The 24,936-nt window shown below is 36.3% G+C and overlaps 1 protein-coding gene across 3 annotated transcripts in view; it reads left to right on the forward strand.

Annotated features, from left to right (window-relative positions):
• CCDC171 (coiled-coil domain containing 171) overlaps window positions 1-24,936 on the forward strand; it is a 152,661-nt gene that overhangs the window by 24,137 nt on the left and 103,588 nt on the right. For all 3 annotated transcript variants that reach the window (XM_074857223.1, XM_074857222.1, XM_074857221.1), the window contains 4 exons: window positions 5,842-5,934; window positions 7,270-7,430; window positions 12,342-12,480; window positions 20,760-20,862. In XM_074857223.1, the coding sequence (XP_074713324.1) occupies window positions 5,842-5,934; window positions 7,270-7,430; window positions 12,342-12,480; window positions 20,760-20,862 (496 nt within the window). The remainder of the gene's footprint in view (window positions 1-5,841; window positions 5,935-7,269; window positions 7,431-12,341; window positions 12,481-20,759; window positions 20,863-24,936) is intronic.

Raw genomic sequence — 24,936 nt, forward strand, 5'->3', positions numbered from 1 at the left:
ACTGTAGAAAGGGAGAGCAGTTCAGATGAGTTTGCCGACTGCAACTCAGTTCCAGATTGGAATGGACTTGGACTTTATCCAAAGGCAACCAAACTATATGTTTATCAGCCCTAGTTTTTACTTTTTTTTTCTTACCTAAAGCCAAGCATATGGCTTATCTTAGAGCCCCTCATACCAGTGTAGTTGTTTATATGTTGTTGTGCAGGTCAAGTATGGCTCCTCTGTCAATGAGACATGTTACTCTAGACCTCCTATACAGGAAATGTTTATAGTGAGGGTTGAATGCACTCCATCAGGTTGCAAGAACACTTACTTCAGTGGTTAAGAATTTTCTGCAGTTAAGTAACTTTATAGTTACTTAAAGGCGGTTTATTATCCGGACAGGAGATGGCTCCACCTTACCATGATCAAGAGGCATCAGCATCTCTAACACTAGGTGGAAGTGGTCAGCACATCTCCCAAAGATGTGCTTAGACCTGACCTCCTGATTTGAATTAGGAGTCATAGGGAAGTGCTTTTAAGTAGGAAGAAGTAAGATCTATCTGAATATGGAAGCACACAAATGGAGTGGGTGGATGGTGATCCAGATTTGATGTACTTCTGTGTCCTCTTCACTTAAAACTTTATCTTGGCTGAGCATTTCACGCAGGGATTGGACCTCAGCCATGGAGAAATGTAAGTATCCTGACAACTTGTTAGTAAAATGAAACTGAAAAGTCTTGTAGAAGTGGTCTAAATAGAAGCAGAAAAGAGAAAAATTACTTCTGTTACTATATCTAAACTTAGTAACTGTTGTAAATATACTTTTCTCTTTTTTCCTGTTTTCATTGTTGCTTACCTGATTTTGATATTTTGGTATTTTGACTGGTATTTTGATACAAATGCAAATGTAAAACGATTGCATTTTTTGGCTGTGACATTGTGCAAATGGTAGGATACTAAAGTACTCTTTCAGTACGGAATGCCCCAGTGTTCACAAAGACTGCGGTACTTAGAGCAAGTGTCAGGGACTGAGAAAAGGGGAAGCCACAAAGGCCAGTTTGGAAAATGGTATTGCAAACTGTTAGCATGCAGAAAATGTGTCCTAGAAACCACATTAGTGTTGACATGCAATAGAACACTGGAAAAAGAGACTGAACCTTAAGGAATTAGAGTAAACATATTGTTGTCCACAAGTTCTAAGGCTGTCATCGAAGTTTTCGTAATTTTTATTTGCTGTTTCTCAGAACTCACAATTCTGTCTGTGCTGTCATGGAAACAGATCCCAGATATCTTTGTTTTTTTAAATTAAGACTGAAATTGACTCAGCTTGAATATCTGAGGAAACTTCGGAGATTCCATGAGTTTGTGTGTGGTATCTTAAGATACCTGCCTTCATATATCCTGTTAGGTGCACATGGAAGTAATGAGTGACTGAATCTTATGGAGTAACCAGTGTTTTCAGTGTTGGATAAGCAAACACTTTGTAACCTCCAGGGAACCCACTTTTTGGATCCATACTTGAGATCAATCACTGTGACTTGGACCTGACAAGCTTTACAAGCTGAAGCAGAAAGTATTCCCATTTGACTCCCAGTTGAGGGCTGTGGTCTGGATGTCTGTGGCCTGCAACCTTTCTCTATAACTTGTTCTCACACAGCTGCTTCTTTCTAGACAGGCCTTGTGTAAAGTTTTTGTCCACATATGGTTCAGTAAGGATACTAATTCTCACCTTTTGTCTGATTCCAAGAGTTTTGCCTGACTAGCAGGATTCTGGTACCGATGTCTTTCTGTCTGTCAGACAGGAACACTAAACTCCACATCCCATTTCTCTTTTTGGAATTGTAAGTATGGTGTATAGGTTAGACTCATCCCTCACATTTCTTTCTTACCCTCGCAGAGTACGTAATGGATCATTCTTACTGGTAAAGCATTCAGCTTCTCACTGTGAAGGGAAGTGTGTATAAGTATCAGTAGAGCCTGTTTGAACCTTTACTAGCAAAATAGACAAGATTTTCTATATAGTGGTTTTTTTTTTTTTTTTTGCAGCTGTCTTGTTTGCAAATAAAACTTCAGACTCAGCTTGGGATCAGGTGCAACTTTTATGGCTGATATGCACTTAGATAAACAGCAATTCCAAGGTTCTTTTCTTTAGAGCAGTCTAAGCAAATCTGAATTTCTTGATATTTACTAGCACCGTATTGCTTAGTAAAGCTTATGTGCTAATGGCTGGTTAGATATCTCTTACTAAGTTTTTGTTTTCCCACTGATTTGCTGGCATCTGACTTTGTTTAAATTTGTTAGATATGTGGTGAACCATAAGCTTCAGCAGTCAAATCATAGAACCCAAGGAAAAGAATATTCACTGCTCTACCAGATACAGACAGCATCTACATGACTCCTCAATTTACATATGTAATTTTTCTGCAAGCTGTTTTAAGCATCTGAATCTCTTCTGGGTAAGACAGCTGCTTATACTGGCAAGCCAAGATTAAGGTTTACCTGACTAATCTTAGACTTTTGAGGAGAACATAGTTCACTCTTCATCTTTGGCTTCTAGCAATACAAGGAATTAGTAGCAGTTCCTGTCAGGACCCTGACAGTGACTTATCTTGAATGAAAATACATTTTATTTCTCTCCCGAGGTCTTTGTTTTCTGATGGTCCAGTGAACTAATTTAAACACGGTTTTAAAAATCAAAATTGTAACAAACTACTGGTATGAGGCAAAGCTTTAAAGAATTGGAGTCTAGAAGAAGATAAGCTTTCAAAGCAAGAATACGGCATTGAAATTCTGAACCTTCTGAAGAAGCACCAGTTTTGAGCAAGTCAGTTTTCCCATGCCTTTATATGGGAGTATGATCTGTAAGATAATACTCATCTGCAAACAGATACCTTGATTTCTAGTTTCTAATTTACTCTCTCTGTGTGTACTCTCTTGAATCTCTTTGAATACTCTCCATTGGATACCTGTCAGGTACATCTCGCTCTTCTTTGGTCAGTGCCTAGGGTTCATACCTCTTTTACAGTAGGCTAGACACATTGTCCTGGTTGCAATTAGGAGGCTGTTTCTTACATTCCAGAGATGATCAAGAATGTCTGTAGCTGAAACACTAGTTTTCCCAGTGCTTCTCTTACAGGCATGCCAATTCTACAAGTTAATTCTTTGGTGACTTGTGACAACTCAAGCCAGTGAACCTTCTGCAAATACATCTGTTTTTAAATGGAATTGCTCTTACTTCAGACAGCAAGAGTGATATGTTGGCATAAGTGTCTGCTTGCTCCTGCCTGTCTTCCCTCCTTGTGCCAGGATTTTCTTAGAACTGATGTGTCAATATTTCTGGGAGTTTGTGTTTCCTTTGGACCATGTCTCTTGTCCTTGCAGTTACTGTCTATCATGTTGGCTCAAAGAGATAGACTCTACTTTTAAAGAACTATACCAAGAACTGATACCTCTATGCTCTGTTTGGGAGAATGTGATTGCTCCAGTTTTTCATTCTTGCAGATGCCCTCACCCAAGCTGTTATTTATTTATTTTTCTTCTTGGGACTGATGAAATCCAACAGTTCCAGGGGGCTCCATTTGAGAGGGTAAGTTAACCATATTGATAGTGTCTTGCATCTCTTGTTTCAGCTGAAGAGAGGCTGAGATGAAGGCATAGTTCTACATTGGACTGATGCTCAGGAAATAAAATAAGACTTAGTAGTCAAATGCACTACAGAACTTGTGAATTAGTAAGTTATGCCTAAAAACCTTACTTGCAGAATTACTTTTTTCTTTTTCCATTTCAGTGTTTGCTGTGAGAATAGACACTTGAACAAACCAGCCAAAGACAGAAAAGCATTTTTTCTCTTAAGGGTATGCAGTGAAATAGTCTCAGTGACGTTTCTATTTCTTCATTTTATTGTTTAAAAATTGTTTCCCACTCTAAATGTTGTGATAGGTACTTTCCTCACCATGTCCTTTATTCTCCTCAGACTTAAAATAGAATTATTTTCAGGCTGACTTTCAAAATGTTATTAAAAAAGAAATGAAATCCATGTCACTTACATTTATTGTTCACTGACTACTTTTACTAGGCTGGCAGTATTCTGTGTAAAACCATCCTGTTGACAGATGACAGGATGCTAAGGAGTCCTTCCAAACTGAAGCAGGAGGTAGTTTGCAAACTTCATTAAGGGCAAAGGGTAGTAGGAGCTGATGTTTGGAAGAAGTTATACTGTTTAGACCCTAAACCAAGCTATTTTTGAGCATAATCTTAGCAACATGGAAGTAAGGTGGGAGTGTTTGTGCAGGATTTGTGAATTTTTTTTATTAAGTATGTTAAGCAGATAAAACTCCTGGGAAGAGGCAAAGTTTAAGCCTTTTGACAGACCTTACTGTGGAGTAGGTTTGGTAAGCTCGGTGCTGTTGCTGCTTTTCTCTTCCTTCCATGGACATACATTTCAAAAGTCTTTCCTTTTGTGTGTGTGTATGATTGTACAAATAAAGTTTAAATTTATTGCTAAGAGCTTTTATTTTAACATCTGTTGTTTCTTTCTCTTATTTTAAATGTTCAGAATCAAGATGCAGTCTACGTACTTGCTACTTTGTTTTACTTTTCCAAAATCAATAACTTCGATTGTATTTATGTAATAAATATGCTTATGTTAAATGACTTTTTAATATTAATTCCTTTTTCTTGATCTCTCTGATTTAACTTTAAGCCAAGAGACATTTTGGGATGAATTTTTCTTCTCAATTCAGTTATTGGTCAAAGTGAAAAGACTTTATTGGTAGAAAACAGTGTAGTTAAAATTGCATGTGAATTTCCATTATAGCAGATCTTTAGTTACTGCTTTTGGTAAAAGTGTTTTTCCAAATGAAATTCTGTGTCCAACCTTTCTCTGGACATACATATCTTTTGTGTTTATTGTAAATTGAAAGAAATTTTTTCAGCTTGGATCACTTTAAAAAAAAAAGTTTAGTAAAAATATAGACTACTTCGTGAAGTTTTTGTAGGCAATCCAAGTTTCCAGTTAGATTCTTAGCATAGTCATTTGCATTTTTGTGCTTTTATAAACATTGTAAGAATAGATGAGAAAGATGCAACAGTTCAATTCAGAGAATTCCATTTTGCTTAAACTATGCATGCATGTCAGGTGCTCTTCTGTGTCATGACATGTAGTAACTCAATAAAGTAGTCAGGATGTTTGTTACAAGAGATCTTGAACATCCTGATAATTAATTGCTAGACAAAAACCTAACAGAACAGTTACAGCTCAAGGAGCACAGCAGTAAAAAAGTACTAGCTTGGTGCTTTAAAACTTCACAGAGTTTACAGATTTTTGTTGTAGGGAAACTGACTAGGGCTGCAAAGCAATCTGTTCTGGGCACCCTAATTGGAAATTAGGTGCCAAAGCCAACATATTTTTGAGGAATTCTGTGTCTTCTCTGCTTCATCTGTCTCATCACTGAAATTATAGATACCATATTGATACCCCATTTTATTTTGGAACACACAGGGTGTGGTAGTGTTGCCTCAGGTGACAGCCTTGGTGAAAAAACAAATACTTAGGGAATAGGTGGAATATTTAAGTTGATCTTTCAGCTTTCTACTCCAGCTGCAGTTTTCTTGATTGTAAAAAATGCAGCAATAACATAATGCTACATAATTTTCTTTAGAAAATAATAATTCAATATTCTAGATATGTAAAAATATTTTTATATGCATTTCTTGGTATGAGTTCTCACAGTTCTAAAGTACAAGCAGTTCAGATACATCAGGTTGGTGTATGGTGTCCTAATATACTGGATAAATAGAATAGTCTGTGTCATGTTTATCATCTCTCTGGACCTAAATTTCTTCAAAATGTACTTCTAGGCAGCTACAATGAGAATAAAGAAACTGGAAGAAAACATTGAAGCAGAGAGAGCAGCACATTTGGAATCCAAATTCAATTCAGAGGTCATCCAGGTAAACTTTTTGTTAAATATTTTGTAGAAGTTTACAGTAAAACAGTTAATGAAGTTGTAAAGATACCATTTTCCAAAAATGTTGAGACTACTTAATTGCTTCAGTGAAAACACTAGTTTTTTTTCCAACAAGTGTCAAAATTGTAATAGCTAATATATAAAAGGAGAGAATAGAAAAATACCTGCTTTTGGGGCAACATTAACATTATTAGAATAAATAATACAATAAAATGTCACTTCAGTAAGTTTGAGAATTCCCACTAGCATTTAAATAGTGAGGGGAAGAGAAATGTTTCACAATTGCTAAACAGTATACCGCTGTTTAAATATCCTGCCCTTTATCTTTGTAATGGGCGTGTAGAGCTTTTTGGAGATGGAGTGCATACATTCAACTTCTCTAAGAGTGAGAGCTTAATGCATCCTGAAACTTCAGTTCCAAATATAATTATTCAGAGTGTATTTCAGCTTCAAACAAAGTTATGATATCTGCAGTTGCCAGTAAAGATTGATTATATGAAAAAAAGTAGTATATATACTTGAATATTAAATCTTTGTGTTATTAAACTGTATCATATGGAGATTGACCCAGTAAGGCAATTACAGTTTATTTTAAAGAGCAAGTGAGAAAAAGCTAAATGTAGATTGCTTAGTAATCTCATACTAACAAGCCCTTCACACTGGACTTTTGAAAAACTAAGGAAAAAAAAAAAAGGAATTTTGGTATCTTTTGTTATTTTCTGAGTAACAAAAAAAAGTACTGCCATTCTTCAGTCACTTATTTTCTTATGATTTTCTCTATGTACAAGCACTTAAATTTTTTAAAGTGAGTATTAAACTAGTAGGAAGGAAAGATTTAGTTTTCTTAATTTCCTCTGTCTATTTTACAACATACAGGGGAACTGGGAAGGTAACATTACTTAAAGTTAGAGACTTATCTTTTATGCGTGAATGACTGGTAAGGTTTACTTCCTTGCTCATATACATGAACAAACTTCAAGTGTGCTTTGTGCTGAGTGGAAGTGTAGCCTTCACTGTTAATCCCACACTTTAATAAGTCTGCTTAAATTCCCCTGCAAAACTACAGTAATAACTGGAAAAATCCAGACACCACCAAAGGAGAATAAAAGGTGCTTTTGGTCAGCGTATCTATTTGTCTTCATTTTGAACTGTATGTATTCATACATTTTTACATGTGTTCAATGCTTTCTGTTTATATACTTCCATATAGAAGTAATAGAGTGTAGTTACCTGTAAAGCAGAACAGAATGTAGCACAGCATTAAAGATCATGATAATTTTTCCTAACTTGATTTAATTGCTTTCTTATCACTTGGTAGTTAAGAATTCGAGACCTTGAAGGAGCTTTGCAGGTGGAAAAAGCCAGCCAAGCAGAAGCACTTTCAGATTTAGAAATGATCAAGAAAGAGTTCAAAGAGGTAGAAAAGGCATATGAGAGAGAAAAACACAATGCCCAAGAGAACTTGGAAAAACTCAATGTGTAAGTTACCTTTTAAATTGATTGTAAAATGGCAGTAGACAGCTTGAATACCACTTACAGTTTACATTCTCTAGACTTCTCAGTCACTAGAAAACAAAACAGTCTGATGCAATTTGCCAAATCAGGCCAAGGTTCAGAACCTGGTATTCCATTTATGATAGGTCCATATCAGTAACCATCCGTATTATGGGTAAGTAGAGAAGAAAACTGATCTGTTATAAATTATTTGTCAAACCAAAAATATTGAAAATAATAGTTTTAATAGGGTCCTGTCTCTATTAGTGTTTGGGAGGAGTCTAGGAAAACATATGTGGCAGGTTTAGGACAGATTTTTTTCTGTATGCACTTGCATTATTATGAAAACATTAGTTTTCACTTCAGTGAGCTAGATGACTCTTTTAAGTCTTCTGTCTAGAAGTTGTGTATAATTTATAGTGGATAATCTTTGCTTTCACATTTGAATAATTGTGGAAAGTTTTAACTTGGGAATGAAAAATGAAAAAGGGTGTAGATGAAATTACTTGGGATTCCTTTCCTGCTCAGCATAATCTGCTGTGTCCGTGGTAGCAGACAGTTTTTGGAAGAACGTCTTTGTTAAATTCCCCAGGCAAATGTAGGATGCACAGTACTGAGTCTTCTTCCCTGGATTATTCTGTTATTAGTATGAATATGTTCTGAGAATCAAGGGATGATAATAGAGATAAAATGTAAGCTAATTAGACATATTTTTGATGGTGGCTTAAACATCAATTTAGGAATTTTCCAAACCATTAAAACTTTGCAAGTTTTATCACAAGGTCTCCATTTTAAATTAGTAATGTTAGTTAAAAATTGTGAAAACCCATAAGCAGTAATTTTCCAGCCAAATCTTTGATCCCTTAAAGCTACTCTTCTGTATTAGATTATTCAGACCAGCATAAGGATAATGGTTAAATACTGAATTACATTGCTGCATTCAACAATGTTTTGTTTCTTATGAGAATCTTTTATCTAGATGTATGAAGCTGTTCCTTTGAGAATTGAAGGTTTTTGTGTTTAGGACAGTTCTGGTCCATGAAAATTGTGTTTTGGAAAAATGGGAAGAACTCTTAAACAAAAACCTTATCCTCAAAATAAAGAAGAGCTGTTTTTTTAGGAACTATATTTCTTTGTCAGAAATTGCTGTAGGAAATTCCTGAATACATGTATTTGTGGTGGATAAGACTAGGAAATACGGTTCTTACAGTTATGGTACCAGTTGCATGAGGAACTTTGATATTAGTGCTTACAGAGAAGTAAGTACTTGAGTTACTAAAATGCAACAAGAACCTTAAACAGCCTTTCCTTTTTCCTCTAAACTGGATAACTCTGTTCAACAGTTCATTCCCAGGAAAGCAAATTTGTCCTATTTTGGTGTTTTTTTTGTAGGAAAAGAATTTGTTCCTACTTAAAGCGTCTGTTCTGTGTGTTAATTGGATATCAGAGTAAACTTTGTCTGATATCTAAACAGTACTTTTCACTATTTGCAGTCATCTGTTGATTCAGGCAATTATTCCTAGCATCTTCTGCCAACTGAGTTTTTTGAAAACAAATTATCTTTTGTGATTTCAGAGAATACAAACCTTTCCATGAAAGTTAAAACAGTAAAATAGCTGGTGGTTTTGTTAATAGAGCTTGAAGAAACAGAAACAGCCTATCCTTACAATTTTATTAGTCCAGACACCTAAATATGCAGAGCTCCATAAAAATAGGTAGTGAAGGTCAAGCTTTATCTCAGATGGATATCAATATACTCAGTTCCCTTGAGGTAATTACATAGGGTAGGCATGTACTGCCTTGTCTGTTTTCTGTGCCTTTTTTATTCTTTGAAGCATACAAGTATTAGTAACATTGGTGAATATCAGTGATTGCTTTCACTGGATCCCTTCAGAGAGAATACAAGAGCCTTTGATCTACTTACCTTGGAAGGCTGTGGTCCTTCGACTCTAGACAATGTCAGGAGCTTGGCTTTTTCTTTTAAGCTATGATTTGGTATCCTAACATATTTTCCCTTTTTCTGGAGGAGTCCCATGAGTTTGTCTTTAAGCCTTAGTCTTTGGAAAGTCTTGGAGATTTTAATTTGTTTTGCTAGAACACTTGTATATCTTTTTAGCTGGACTTGATGGATAAATGATACCAAAGTTTGAAGCTACACAAAGCTGTGAGAAATTATTTTCTCTGAAAAAGATGGTTGTAATAACAGAAACTAAGCAAATAGGCTTTTCTGCATTGCATAATTTATTAATTACCTTAGAACCCAGTAGTACTATGTAAATTGGAAGCAACATGGGATTTGGGTCTCCATGTGAATTTACTTTTCTTGAAGAGTGAGAGCATGACATAGAATAAATTGGAACTGCTGTGTTTCTGAAAGCTTTGGGAGTAGAACCTACTTTGGGGAACTGAAACAGGCAAGTTCTGTCTCTTAAGAATAAGAAGTAACCATTTAAGCTAAAAGAAAAAAATCAGTGAGGCTGAAGCAGAAGCATGTAGGTATTTGGAGGACTGGTAAAGTAGTCCTTAAGCTAAAAAGATACGTTGATCTATAAGAAATAAATCAAAAGTCAGGAAGTGACAATATTGATTCAAAAGTTTCAAAGTTGTAAGAACTTTTGAGCCATTTGCATTACTTTCAGTTCTAGTGAGACAGAAGTGATAGGAGAAGAGACAAAGAAAGGAGACACCTGGATGTTCCCACTGCTAAGAGTTATATCAATGAACAGTTCATGTCGAAAGGGATTGCAGGAGATCTCTAGTCCAACCTTCTGCTCAGACCAGGATCAGCTATGAGAGCAGATTGCTTAGGGCTTCATTTAGTTAGGTCTTGAAAACCTCCAAGAGTGGAGATGGCACAATGTCTCTGGGAAGCTGTTCCACTGTTGACTGTCATTGGGGTGGAAAAAGTTTCTCCTTATCTGAACCTCTTTGGGTTTGATTTGTGACTGTTGTCTCTTGTCCTCTAGCCATACATTGCTGTGAAGTGACTGGCTGCATCATCTTGATAACCTCCTTTCAGATATTGGGGGACATGTTATACACCGTGAGGTTATCTCTTGTCCAGCCTGAACATACCAAGTTCCATGAGTTTTATATGTGCTTTAGCCCCCGACCATGTTGGTGACCTTCCCCTGAGCTCACTCCAACATTTTTCCTGTGTTACGAGGGAGATGTGTGCTTGAAAACTGGTCATTATTCTAGATGTGTTGAAATGAGTGCCAAATAAAAGGTGATTAATCACTTCCCTTGGTCTTCTGGGTATGCTACTACTAATACAGCCCAGGATGCTGTTAGCTATCTCTACTTGTATGGTGTGTTGCTGATACATGGCTAGTTGTTCCTCCTCCCTGTCTAGTTCTAGGGAATGGCAGCCCTTCTCTTGAGTGTATCGATTGTGTTGTGTTGTGATGCCCACTCAGTTCACTGTTATCTACAAACTTAGTGAGATTGCACTCTTGGCCTAATCCAGGTGATGGATAAAGATGTTGAACAGATTCTAATACAGACTCCTACAGTATTTCACTTGTTACCAGCCACTACCATCTGAGCTTTACCATCAAACCATTTTTATCAATGTTGTAATTCACATATCTAGACTGAAGTCCTAATTTGGCTATAAAAATACTGTGTGAGACAGTGCCAAAAGCCAAGCTAAAGTTGAATTATATTTAATTTACTTGCTCTCCATTTGTCCAAAGATCTGATCATTTTATCATGGAATATAATGGAGGTTGGCCAGACATGATTTAGCCTTGGTAAATCCTGACTGGCTGTTCCCAATCACCTTTTTCTCCTATGACCCCAGAAATTTGTTCCAAGAGGACTTGCTTCATGACCCTCCTGGGACTGAAAGGAAGCTAACTGGTCTATAGTTTGTCCTTTTCCCCTTTTCCAAATAGAGGTGTGACATTTGCCTTTCTCCATTTGCCAGGGACCTCCCCCAATCTCTGTAACCTTTCATAGATGATAATGAACAGCCTCACTGACATTGGCCCCTACTGCTAGCAGTTGTTCTCCTCTTTGAGCCCTTTTACTGATCAGAGAGGCTTGGGAGACCTTGTTAGGGAAGGCTGAGGCAAAAAAGGCATTGAGTGTGGTGACCTTCTCTGTGTCTGCTGTTGATAAATTACCTGATCTGTGTAGACGCAGGTCCATGTTTTCTTTCCTAACTTAATGTAGTGGTAAAATCTCTTTCTATCTTTGTCATCTGTTGCAAACATCAATTCTAGGTGACTTTTTGGCTTTCCTGACACCATGCCTACATACTCAGCAATCTTTCTAAATTCTTTCTTGTGTTTCTGTCCCTGCTTCTGTCTCCTGTATGCTATTGTTTGGCCTTGTAGCTTTCTCATGAGTTGCCTGTTTAGCCATGCCAGGCTCTTTATATATATCTTTTCCTGAGTACCGGGAGGACTAATATAGTACAAGAGCTGTTTGAAATTTTGGGAACAGTCTGCTGGTGGAAAAATTTGAAGTCATGCCATTCTGAGTAGAATATAGTCAAGTATGTGGAAACTTTAGGAGCAAGCTTTGCACTCGAAATCAGGGTTGATTATGCAGATGTGACATGGTCTTTCTGAAGACAGCTACTGTGTTAATTAAAATATGATGAATTCTGATTATTATGTGTAATTTGGAGGCCATATCCAAATGTCCAATTGAATTTGACTGGAAGCCTAACACAAGCATAGGCAACTGAAAAGAACATAACCTCTTCTTGAAAAGCCTGTCTTAGAAGGAATATGTAACTTTCTTCAGTTAAAAAAAAAGCAACTTCAGAAACCATATGATGTGCTAACCTGACATGTGCCATATCCATTGATTACCTTTAAAACGGTATAGTATACTTGACAAAAGTATTTTTGATAAAAATATTCTAATGCTGAAACTTTCCAGATTAGAAAAAGAATGTTGCTCCATGAACAAGCAAATGAATGAGAAGATTGAGGAAAAGAAGAAGGTAATTAAAAACCTCTCTGAGAGATTAGGGAATAATGAAAAAACCTGTGGAGAATTACATGAGGAACTTGCAATGGTAAGACAAAAAGCCTGTGGCATTCACTGTTTGGGTTTTTTTAAGCGTAACTGTGAACATAATCTGCATTTGCTGTGCTGAGCTGTGGAGGAATTCTCTGCCATTGTGTTAATCTGAGTTTACTTATGTTACTGTCTGTAAAACATGAGAAAATATGGCTAATACACTGAGGAAGCTAATTTGGAAATGTATTTTAAGTGATATACCATGTATTTAACTGAAGAGGTATTTGCAGAAAGCAATTATTTTAAAAGTATGGCTATGTGTAAAGAATAACTTGTGTTTGCATTCCTAGTAAAGAAGGCAATTTGTAGATATGGATTATGATTCCTTGTGGATAATGTTCTGCCTTTCTACCCAAGCTTTTTTCTTCTTCTAGCTTTCTTAGCTACCATTGTAGGCTCGTTTATTTCTGTTTCACATAACATTTTAGTTTTAGTGCAAGTATTTGACTGTAAAAATTGCTTGAAAGTTGCTTGTTTGAAGGTGACAAAGCAGAGGGATTTTGTGTTTGTTTTGGTGTGGATTTGGCACGTTGGATGTCTTCTACTGGATTATTTTCTGAAAGCTTTCTCCTTTCATAAGACTAATTGGAGTGTTCCCCCTATCTCCACCCACTTCAACTTTGAATAACAATTTTGTTGTCCTGTCGCATGGCAGCAGGGACAAAGCAAAGGTCTTCAGATATCTAGAAAATTTTCCTTCCGCTGTGTATTTGCAATTTTCAAATTCCATTGCATTTGCAGTATTTCTATACTTAGCCAATGTAAACTTTTTTTGGTACTGGCTTGCAAGTGTCTCCTCTTTCTCTCTTTTGCAGCTATGAGTATGGAATGTAAATGTGGTCTGTTCCCTGCTGCTGATAGGCCTTGTGCTAATCAGTGAGCAGGAGCAGAAACCTGCATCAGAGGATCTTCGGACTTGCTGATGTCTTCTGTTCAGTTGATGGAGTTATTCCATACATTTTCTTAGTGTTATCCATTTCCCAGACAGATTGCTAACTAATAAATTGAAGAAAAATCAAATCAAAAACTCCTCTTCCCTCTGGGAGAATCACAGCTTCTTCCATGCAAACATTAATGTATTAAAAGCATTTGCTGGCCTAGTTAACCTGAAAAAGTAATCTTATCAGGCACAAAAGAAATATGAAGAGACAAAAGCAACTGTCTCCCCTAACTACAGTCAGTAATGATTGCTATTTATTAATATAAAATATAATTTTAAGCTGAAAAATTTCTACTAGGAACCTTGAGTACTTGCTAGCTATCGCTGTGATGAGTTTTCCTTTTTGTGTTCCTTAGTAAAATGTATGTTACACTTGATAAGAATTCAGGACAAAATTCTGTTCATGACCATGGTTTCTGGTAGTGGCAACAGTATTAAATGGTGTACTCAAAATGAACGTTACATTGTTGAAAGGTAAAAAGCAGAATAGATTGTCTCAGTTAAAAGAACTGTCTTATTCATAGAGTCAGTTGTTTTAATTGTTATACTGGAATGATTTCAAACCACAAGACTGTCTTGAACAGGTAATAAAAATACTCATTTTCTGAGGAGTTGTATTAGTGGTCCCCTATGGGATTAGATTTTTATCACCTTGGATGGCTTTGTATTTTTCCTGAAGACTTTTGTATTTGTTTGGGAAGCAGAAGTGCCTGTGTGTGGTCTTGTTTACTCAGTCTGGACAGCTTTTTGTTATTTTTCTTCCCAAAATGAAAAAGTGGCAGACTCTAGCAGAATCCAAGTATATATAGCATTTCATATACTGTTATTAGGCTTCCATATACCAAAATCGTGTGAAAATGTCAGTGTGTCCTTTTTCCTTCATTTCCCCCTCCTGCTGTCTTGATCTATTCATTACTTTCTTATATTTTATGCTATTGTTAGACATCCTGAATATATCCTTTTCACTCCAGTCTGATAGTGTTATATTGGTTTCTCACTCTACTGCTAAAAAACAAGCTAATGTTTTTGTTTGTAAAATATTTGGGAAATATAACCAAACCAGTCATGGCTCTTTGTTTTTCAAGAAGCAGACTTATGCAGGGACAAAATACAATCTTTGGAAACTTTATATGAAAAAGGAGGTTGTTTTTTTTTTTTTTATGGTTCTGTTGAATGTATAGTAAAGTAGTTATGCTGCTTTTAATTTTAAATATCAGCATGTGGCAGAAGTTTGCCAGAAATTTGCATGGATCAAATGTGATAGGATCTGTTGGTATCAAAGAAAACTGCTTATGAATGTTCAGCATGAGCAGGGTCTCAAGATATCCATTATGTTTTTCTGAGGAAATTGGTCTCAAGCTTGTCATTATTTCCAGCTAGGGTTTTTAGAAATTTTTAGTTTGAAGAATAGGAATTTGGAAGAACAGCCATTGTGATTCAGAACTTGTTTTAAATTGAAAAAGCCCCAGCTGTATTCCTGCCCCATGAAAAGAGTAAGAGGTCCTCTAATAGTTTTAGAAGTTAATTAGGATATTTACATTTCTGGCACCTAGTAGTGGATGGTCCGGACAAGTGGGAGACGTCGAACCTTTATTTATGAGAAATATATATTGAAATTTGGGGAACTCGCCAGTTCACCAGAATGCATATTAGGAAACTGAAGTAATTAAAGATAGTGTATTTTAGTATAAAGTAATTTAATTTGAAAGAACTGTGTATTCCTTTCTTTCCCTTTGTATAGATACTATCAGGAATAGCATAGTTAGTGTGTAATAATAGATTATACCCTGAGTCTGTCTTTTTCCATGTGGCATATAATGCTTGTAGCTATGCATGTAGTCATGCACTGTATGCATCTCAGCTGACTGTAATAGCCTTGTAGGTTATTGTAAACTGAAAATCAGAACACAAGTGTTTGAGAATCTAGTTCCTGAACATAGGCATTAACTACTGTTCTTTAACAGGAATCTCTTAAGTATTGACTGAACAGACAATGAAACACCCTGAAGATTATGATTCTGTTCTACAAATTCTGTGGAACAGAATCTAGTACTCAGTGGCAAAGATGTAAATCTCATCTAGATGATATATTGTGAACAGAGCTTTTTCTTTCAATTTAAAAAACCTGATACACAGTCTTTATTAATTTTGTGCTAATGATTGTTAAATGTTATGTTAGCTTGATTTTTGTTTTGCCTGCCTTAATTCAGGGGTGGAGTGTTCCTACCCAGATATGACTCTGTTGTTCTCCTAATTTAAGAGCGATCAGTCTGAAGCATATGCCTAAATGATCTTCTATGAAGAAACCAATTTTTTAATTTATTCTGGAAATGGAGAGGTCACTCAAGCTGTGATGTCCCATTGTTTGAAGACAGGCAACTAAAAAATGCTATTAAAGTTGCCAGTTCTTGAAAAATTTTCTCGGACTAAAATAAAACCAAACCCAAAAAACCAAAAGAGGTACTTTATAATATTCTCTCCCACCAAAAGTTTGTTACAAATCTGTCTTTACGGAACTAGAATAGTTCCGTATAAAGCTTGAGCATTTTTGATTAATTTCATTTCAGATGATTAAACCGAGACACTAAATTTCTTGAGAAATTGCATTTAATTTACACATGGCTAGGCACTTTTTAAAGACTCCTCTAGGCTTTGAAAAAGTCTAGCTAATACAAGAAAATAAAGAAACTCTATTAAGTATTCAATAGCTAGATAACTTGAGCAGAAATAAATAGTAGCCTAAGGAGGGAGATTGTGAGTGAGGGTTTTGTTTTGTTTTTTATCCTGTATGGATTTATTATGCTTGGTTGCTTAAAATTTGTGCTACTACTCTGCTATACAGAACATCACTTAAGTTTTTTTTAACTGTGGAGCAGTCATTTGGAGCCTATTTCTGTAAATGCTTTGATTTTGTTCCCCCAAAGTCACACCTGGTAAACATTCTGATGGTTTTGTAAAGAATTTACTCAGGTGGTTTTTAAGGAGTATCTGAACATACTGCTTTCTGGTGGCTGTGTGGATAGTTCTGGCTTTGGCACTTGCTCTGCCATCACCAGTTGGGATTTGGAGTGCAGATTGAGTGGGTCAATTAGTCCATGCGCAAGAAAGCCACACAGGAAGATCCCTGTACTGTAAACAAGGTAGAGAAAATTATTGGAATAATGGCAGTTCATTGCAGGACTGCACTCCAGTTCCCTGCATAATACTGCTGGGGTTTCGATAAATTAGTTTTGAAAAGGCCTCAAACTCCTGACTGCATGTTTATTTTTTAAATGTTATTGAACTTGAGATACAGATGCATGTTTGCAGCATCAGGTTATGTGGGCTATTCTGGAAGTATCTGTAGAGTTTGCATTTATTTTATTCAACAGTGGGTTTTGGAAAATGTTGAAAAATTAAGGGGACTTCATTTCTGTCCTGGAACAGGTGATGGAATGATTGGATAGTTGTAGTTCAGGAAAATATCTTTGCAACCAAGGTAGTAGGGAGTTATCCAGATATATGCAAATACCCTACTTCTGGAGGATTAGCATAATTCCAACAGTGGGTGGAATAATTTTTACAAGTAGTAGGTTTTCGCAATAATTCTGGTTATCCTTACAGATAAGGATACAAATAATTTGGAAAAAAGATTTTGTTCTGATTGGACCATGTGGTATTTGTAACGAAAAATACTTGGCTTCTATTTAATTTCTTTAAAAGTGTGGTTGTGTTTTAAAATTGAGTAAACATGTTGACAAACACATTTTTCTACCAAAAATTCTTTTGTCCTTAAGAGATCTTTTCTGATAATCAGAACCTTCTTAAGGATATGAAGTTTGACTTGGGGAAGCATTGTATATGCTACAATTCAGCATATATTCTAGGTTCAGAAAGTATGACTTTGCTCCCATATTGTTTGGTTTCTAGCCTCCTATTCTGAATATTTTGTGAGAGAGGAAATTGTGTCTGGGGGGAGTATAGGAAATACTCCTAATATATTTTGAGAATTTTAAATTCTCAAGTGTTCATGTGAACTTCACAAGAAGACTTTACCACTGATCTCAGGGACGTGGGATTCCTGAAAGCGGGTTCTACCAGTAAAGACTGAGGCGAAGAAGGCATTGACAAGGCCTTTTCTGCATCGTAGTCACCAGATTCCCTGCTCCATTCAGCAGTGGGCGCACATTTTGCCTAGTCTTCCTTCTGCTGCTGATGTACTTCAGGAAGCCTTTCCTGTTGCTGTTCCTTTCCCTTGCCAGATTCAACTTTACGTGCATTTTGGCTTTCCTAAGCATATCCCTTCATGCCTGGACAGCATCTCTATATTTCTTCCATGACACCCAAGCCCCTTTCTACCTCCTTTATGCTTAATATTTGAATTTAGTTAGGAGCTCCTTGTGTAGCCATACAAGCCTCCTGCTGCCTTTGATTTTCAAGGTCATTTTCAAGGATCACCTCCAAGGTCAAGAATGATCCATCCCTGTGTGCAGGAACTCAAGCAAAGTTAGCAGAAGGCTTATTTTACAAGTGTTCTTTCACCTGTTTCTACTAATGTGGTCTGGGAAGTGAACTCTCATTGAGTAAAGGCTTTACTTTGTCACCTGGTTTCCCTTCTGAAGTAACCTAAGGAACACTCACACTGTCACCTTTGCAGTAGTTCTACAGGGATGGCATCCCCTAACACAAATATGATGATGGGAGTTGCTGAGAGCAAAGTAATCTCATCTCCTGGAATAGTTGGGATCTGGCAGAAGGTATCTTTCACCAGCTGTGATTGATAATGTTTGACTTCTACACTTGTAGACTCCATTTTCCTTTTCAAAGTAGAGTTATGTATACTTGCTGTGTTTGTTCAGACTGAAGAAAACTAAGGGGGTTACAGCTACTGCTGTGAACTATCAAATGGGTGCTTATGGAGAAGATGGAGCTATACTCTCCTTAGAACTGTGCAGTGAAAGTATGAGAGAAAACAAGTTTTAGAAAGGGAGATTCTAATTACCTGTAAGGGGGAAAAAAACCCCAACTTCACAGTGAGGATTGTGAGATGCTGGCCCATGTTGCCTGCAGGGGTTGTTGAAACTCCATCCTTGACAAAACTTGACTGGACAAGGCTCTGAGCAACCTAACCTGACTTCAAGCATGGCCCTGATTTGAGTGGGGAGTGGGACCAGATGACCTCCAGAGATCCTGTCAGCTTAAATTACTCCATGATTTTACGAGGCTACACATTCTTATTAGATACCTGTCAGTGAGACATAAGAAATTAGATCGATATGTTGAGACCCTTCTGGACTCTTAACCTGTGCCTGGATTTTCAGCACTGTAGTTTACAGTATTTTTCTTCAATTTCTGATAATAGGGACAGTGATTGAAAATAGGAGTTAGAAAGGAAAGATACTAAATACTTAGCAGCTGAAGTGCAGAGAAACTGGCTAGTCTAAGGAATTTCCTTTTGGTCTTTATTGCTGTTGAAAAACAGACTGAAACTGGCTTAGGGAGTGTAGATGCAGTTTGCAAATAAAGCACAGAGAAGTGGAGGCTGAACAGACTGGAATATACTGACTAATTTGTGGTAAATTAACTAAACCAAATGAAAAAATTGGATGAGGAGACTGAAAAAATTCTCACATTTGACTTTTCCATGGGAAACGGTTTTTCTGGGAAGATTTAGTCTGACCTTGTCTGTGCTGGAGTAGTTTATATAAAAAGAGTATTTATTTTATTGTGATGCTGATCATATTTTTGTATTTTCTTATTTGTAATACATGAGGTCTTTGAGATATATCAGTACATGAGAGTAAATTATTTTAATGTGTTTGCATCCCATAAAATATTTTTACTGGAGCTCAGCAATTTCAAGCTCTATTTAATATAGATAATTTTATAGAGTAAGAAAAAAAACTTGGTTATTTTTGAATATATAGAAGTGGTTTGGAAATTCTTTAAGAAATGCAGTACAAAGTACACACAAGGAAAGGCGTGTAAATGCTACAGGGGACCTAACATTGAAATACACATATGAATAATATATTAGTTGATGTACAGTACATATAATTAAAATTGAAAGAGTAAAGCAAATTTATAAAATATTTAAACTGAATGGTGAAGAACACTGCAGAGAATTAAATGCATTTCTTGGGGTTTTTTTTTTAGTCTGACAGTTATATGCTACCAGTATGTAGCAGTTTTCCTGGGGAGAATGTTTTCCACGCTTGAGAAATTGACTGGATCCTTACACATGCAGTGAAGCATAACTAAAGCAATAGTTTATAGATATGATAGAAAACAGTAGGATTTTTCTCAATACAAAAAGGGTAGGCTTCCATCACCAAGTAGAACAAACAGGCGTTAGAATTTAGAATAGTACTGAGTTGAGTAATTAGAAGTAATGAGACATCTTTGAGCATAATCTTTGCTGTAAGAAAATTGTGAAGTTACGTAAATCCAGTTTCCTCTTGATTTGGGAAGGAGGGGTTGTTGAGGGTTTGGGTTTGGTGTTTGGTTTGTTTTTTTTCTAAACTGCTGAGATGTATTACTTTTTGTCAGTCAGCTTCTAAAATTGTACATTTTTTTGAGAAGTCAGAACTACATATGTCCAAGAGGACCTTGGTCTTGTCTGGAATGACAGATTCATGTCTTTGAAAATTGCAAGTTCTACTATCAGATATAAATTGAAGGAATGATTTGATATAGTCTTTCTATTTTAGCGATTAAAAAAATCTTCTGTAATACCTCTTTGCTCTCAGAATAAAGCCAGTGTCTTGAGTTGAACAATAGGCTGCGCTTAGTGAACAGCTTTTTTAAAGAAAATTCAGTGACAGGGTCTGAAGGACTCTGTTGGTTTGTATTCCATGTGTAAGGAGGAGTTTTTGATATTGAAGATATTATTATCAAGCATGGAAGATACTAACAATTAAAGTAGGCAGGTTTGCAATGAGAATAGGTGTGGGATTTGACTGAGTGCCAAATCATGAATTTCTAGCCTGTCTGCCAGTAGTTTGGTGTCTTTCTGGATGCCCTTGTAGGGTGTAACAATAGATTTCACTGCTTGTGTAGATGGGCAGCAGTTAATTAATGTTCATTAAGATATTTTTAAAGCAGAAGACCATTTTTTCTTTTGATTACCTGAAGCATTTAGTTCTATTTTAAGTGTGTTTCATGGTTCTGTGTTACTTATTTGTGATGTCATATTAGGTCTCTTGGCTCAGGAAAAGGAGTAATAACAAATATATCAGGAATTTACATTAAAAGGGAACAAAAATACCATTATGATCTGTATTTCTTTTGTTTATTATTTTAATGCGTTTCTTTTTTCCCCCTCTTGTCTTGTCTGTATCTCCTGTCAACTAAAGGCCAAGAAACACCAGGTCTTTCTAACAGAGACGTATGAAAACAACATGAGAGAGCTGGAATTACTCTTGGACAGCTTTGCTATGTCAGGGCAGCGGACAGCAGGTTAGTTGAAGTTATAAAATGACAGATGCATCTGTCAATGTTCCAAAGTCACTACATTGTGGGAATTCTGCAGATGCCTCTTGCATTCCCTCTTCTCAACATGCTTTGATTTGATGACATGATAAGAGCAGTTCTCACAGCAGTCAAATGGCCTTGCTAGCTGAGAAAGGGTGACGGAATGTGGACCTGCTGTTGTCAGCCCAGAGCTTGATTTACAAATGCTGGGGTGTATATGATCGGTCAGAAAAGGGCTCACTTGCTGTGCTCTAAATCCAACTGAGAAAAAAGTCCTTACAGTATACCTGCAAAGGGAACAGATGTTTTGCCTGAACTGAGCCAAATTCTGAGGCAACCTTCAGCAACTTAAAGGTCATATATTCAAAAAGGTTGTGTAGGACATATGATATAACACAATACTTTTTACTGTTGATTGTGGACTAGTACTCTCTTGCATTCATTTGATCTAATACAGAACAAATATTTCTCTGTTTTCATTAAAATTAATTGTAAGTCAGTGGTAGTCACTGTGCTACCTAGCTTTATATTTGATTACTGTATCAAACTCAAAAAACTGCTGCCTGCTTAAATGTTGGAAATGGTGGGTAACATTAACAAGCTGAATGTCAACATAAAAGCTAGTAATTTTTTTAAAGGTGAAAATAGTACACTTTTTAAAGTACACATTTAAAAACAACTATAGAAGTTTTCTCTGTATGGTTCCTGTTAAAAAAAATCACATACTAGACGCAAAATGCTTCCAACTTACAGTGCAAATAAACGGAAAGAAAACAGGCAAAATGTTGCTTGAAGAGCAAATGGGTTCATTTTATGTAAATTGTCATGATATGTGTCTGCATTTTTTTAGCAACAGTAGACATAAATGCATTGTATAACACCTTTAAATGAAGAGCATTTTTTTGTATCTTCACAAAACGATTTTTTTTAGGGCCTGGTACTGTTAAAATTGAATAAAGGAACTTCTTGAGATTTCTGTTGTCCTTAAAAGCCTAGCCTTGAACCTGTGGTGCATTGATTTCCTCACATGGGCTATATGATTTTTTATTTGGGAACTGGTATCAGTTTTATTTGTAATTATAAATGTAATTCCTGTGGGTAATAACTGTAGGTTTACTGTAGATATGTCAGACTGAAAAGCTCTTCAGAACTGTATGTTTTCCTCCACTGTATGTTTTCCTCAATCTTGCAAAGTTCCGTATGCCCAGAGGGGCTTCAGCAGTTCTGGGGGGAGCTGGATGCTGCTGCCAAAGTACAGTTTCTGAAGCAGTAAGGTTGGATAGGTTTTCTGTTCTCCCTAGTGGTAAACCTTGCAGAGAACGGCTTTGACCTGTCTATAATATTAGGCATTCAGTAATGCTAACTTCAGTATTAATTTGCGTTGTTTAAGTTAAACTTTGAAAGATCTTATTTAAAGAGATCTTTTCTTTAAGCTTCAGCATCGCTGCAGAGGCTCAGTTGAGGCAGAAAGTCAAATTTAGCTCTGCTGTGGATTGAGTCTTTACAGCTAATATTAAAATGGACATTGACTAAGACATTTGTTCCTTATATTTACCGAGCTTCTTAAGTGTGAAACTTAAATTTTTAATGCTATTGCCTTACTGTGCTGTAGTTATGAATTTATTATGTAATAGTATTTCTTTCAATTAAAAAAAAAGTTTAATGTAATCGAATTTGAAATGGAAATGCCTAGTTGTCAATCAAAATAAAAACTTAAATCTTTGTAATCTAATTAGCAGATGAGGGGCTACGTGAGCCACAGCGGCTGGGCAGTCTGTCTTGTTTTTGTTTTTCACTTTCAACTCAAGTGGTTGAGAGATCTACTTAAAAATCTGTCAATACTAAAGATCTGGCCTCTTCATTTAAGTGCTGATTGGGCTGTGATTATTGGGCTATACAGCAAAAAGAAGAGAAGACTTTATTTTTTTAAGATTAAAAACCAAAGTATTTTAAAAAGTTATTTTTTTCTTTATAAATTCCAAAATAACAAATGTAAATCCATGGTCTTCTCTTTTTTAAGTGACCTTTATAGTTTTTCCAGAACATGATTGTTCTTATTGGGAAATTTGCATGATTTCAGTTTGTTCCTGGTCAGTTTATCATATTTTGCAGTTACTTAGCAACAGGGTTTGTGCTCAGGGAAGTCTGTCTTCATTTCAGGAAAAAAAAGTTTGGTTGTAGTAATCAGAATAAGAAGTGAACTGAGTATAAAGTGCTAAGAGTGTTAGCTGCTTTGAGTTAGTGTCACTGTTGAATGCAGGCCACCAGGACTGTTTTGGTCAAAAATCTAAACCACAGCACCATATGAACTGCTATGAAGAAAATTAACTCTATCCTAGCCAGGCCCAGTACTGTTAGTAGAAAGTCTGAAGCAGCAAGTTTAAGAGTTTGCTCACTTGTTTGCCTCTTATCAGACTGCTGTTGAACCTGGCATTTTCCCAAAATTCTTCCCTCAAACTCTTAGGTGATACTGGGCAAACACTTCAAGTATTGGGGTTTTTTTTTCTCCCCTCATTTCTGAAGTAGGGCCTCTCAAGCAAAAGTGCCATTTGGATTATGTTGCATGTCTCCTGCATAGCTGTATGAAGACGGACAACATTTGGCCAGTATTAAAGACATAGGCTTGTTTTCAGCTAGTGCAGTAAGGTAGAATCTAGTATTTCTCTTAGACTGAGCAGCCTAGAAAATAGGGTTGCAGCAAGGGCATAGAATGCCAGCATGGAGAGTTTACTAGCAGAAGTCTGGTTTTGGGAAACATGATGTAAATTAAGATAGTTCAGAGTCATGTTTCAGTGACAGCATTGCAGATTAGGACTTTAGAAATGAAGATACATAAGATGGTTTGATGAAAACTATGGGATGGGAGACAACCCGTAGATTGACTTAATAGTTATTATTTTAAACTGAATGAAAACTGTGAGTTACAACCTCTCTAGAGATAGAAGTATGGAAGAATAGTACTTTATTTTTTCTGTGCAACAAGATCACTGCAAAATATTCCTACAATGCGTATCAGTGAGAAGTGTCTCTTGTAATTGAGGAACCCTGTGCATCTTTATCTATAGCTGTGGTTACGTGTAAAAGTTTTAGTAAGGTGTTACTAGTCTCTTTCTTAAATGTGTAATCTAAACTTCTCACGAAAGGTGAGATTTTATGAATTCTTCTTTCTTAGGTTGATCCAAAGTGTAACATTGCTATTTGGGACATTTCTAGGACTCAGAGGTTTGGTTAAGGGCACTGAAGCGTCATTAAGAAGATTTTGCTTTTCCCTGACTCTGTAGACCTTTAGAAACTGTGGTAAATAGGTGTCCCCTGGATTAGGACTGCTGATAGAACAGAGCAGAAGTCTGTCACAGGGACATGTGTTCTTTTTAAATTCACTTGCATGCCGTAGAGCATATTTTGTGCCTGTTACTGAAAGAAATCTTACAAACTTGCTTTGGTTTGACTAGATATGACTTTGACAGTAACACTTGGCTGGGAAGTCAAAGTGAAAAGTTAGTGTGCAATCTGAGTATTACTCTATGCTTTCTGGTATTATCAGAGGGTTTGGAGAGAAGAGGCTAATTAATCGAAAAAATTTTCAGAACAGCTGTTGGCAATACTTTGACTTGTGCATATGTGTAAGTTTGCCACTGACTACCATTGGTGCATTATATGGCCTACAGGACAAATTTATCAGTTTTGTAAAATGCTTTGAGTAGACTATCATGCTTATTAGATAACACTAACCATAGGATTCTTAAAAAAACCCAGCCTGCAAGGTGTGTAAATGCACCCCCTCTACCTTATAAAGTTTTGTGGAGAGCCAACAGAAAGGCTTAGAGTTTAGTTTCTGATTTGACTTTGAGGACCCTAGGTATATTGCTTAGTGACACTGACCTTCCAGAGGTGATAAATACCTGTGTCATCATGTAGTTCTGCTGGGAGTTATGGTTGTTTAGCCTGTCTGGAGTTCAAATGCCACAGATTTTTTCACTTCTTTTGCAAAATAAAGATGCTATTAGTGTTGGTAAAGTTAGTTTTGCTTATAGAACATGTTAAGACTTGTGGAAAAGA

This window comes from Strix uralensis, chromosome Z, assembly GCF_047716275.1.
Source record: "Strix uralensis isolate ZFMK-TIS-50842 chromosome Z, bStrUra1, whole genome shotgun sequence".
NCBI lineage: Eukaryota > Metazoa > Chordata > Aves > Strigiformes > Strigidae > Strix > Strix uralensis.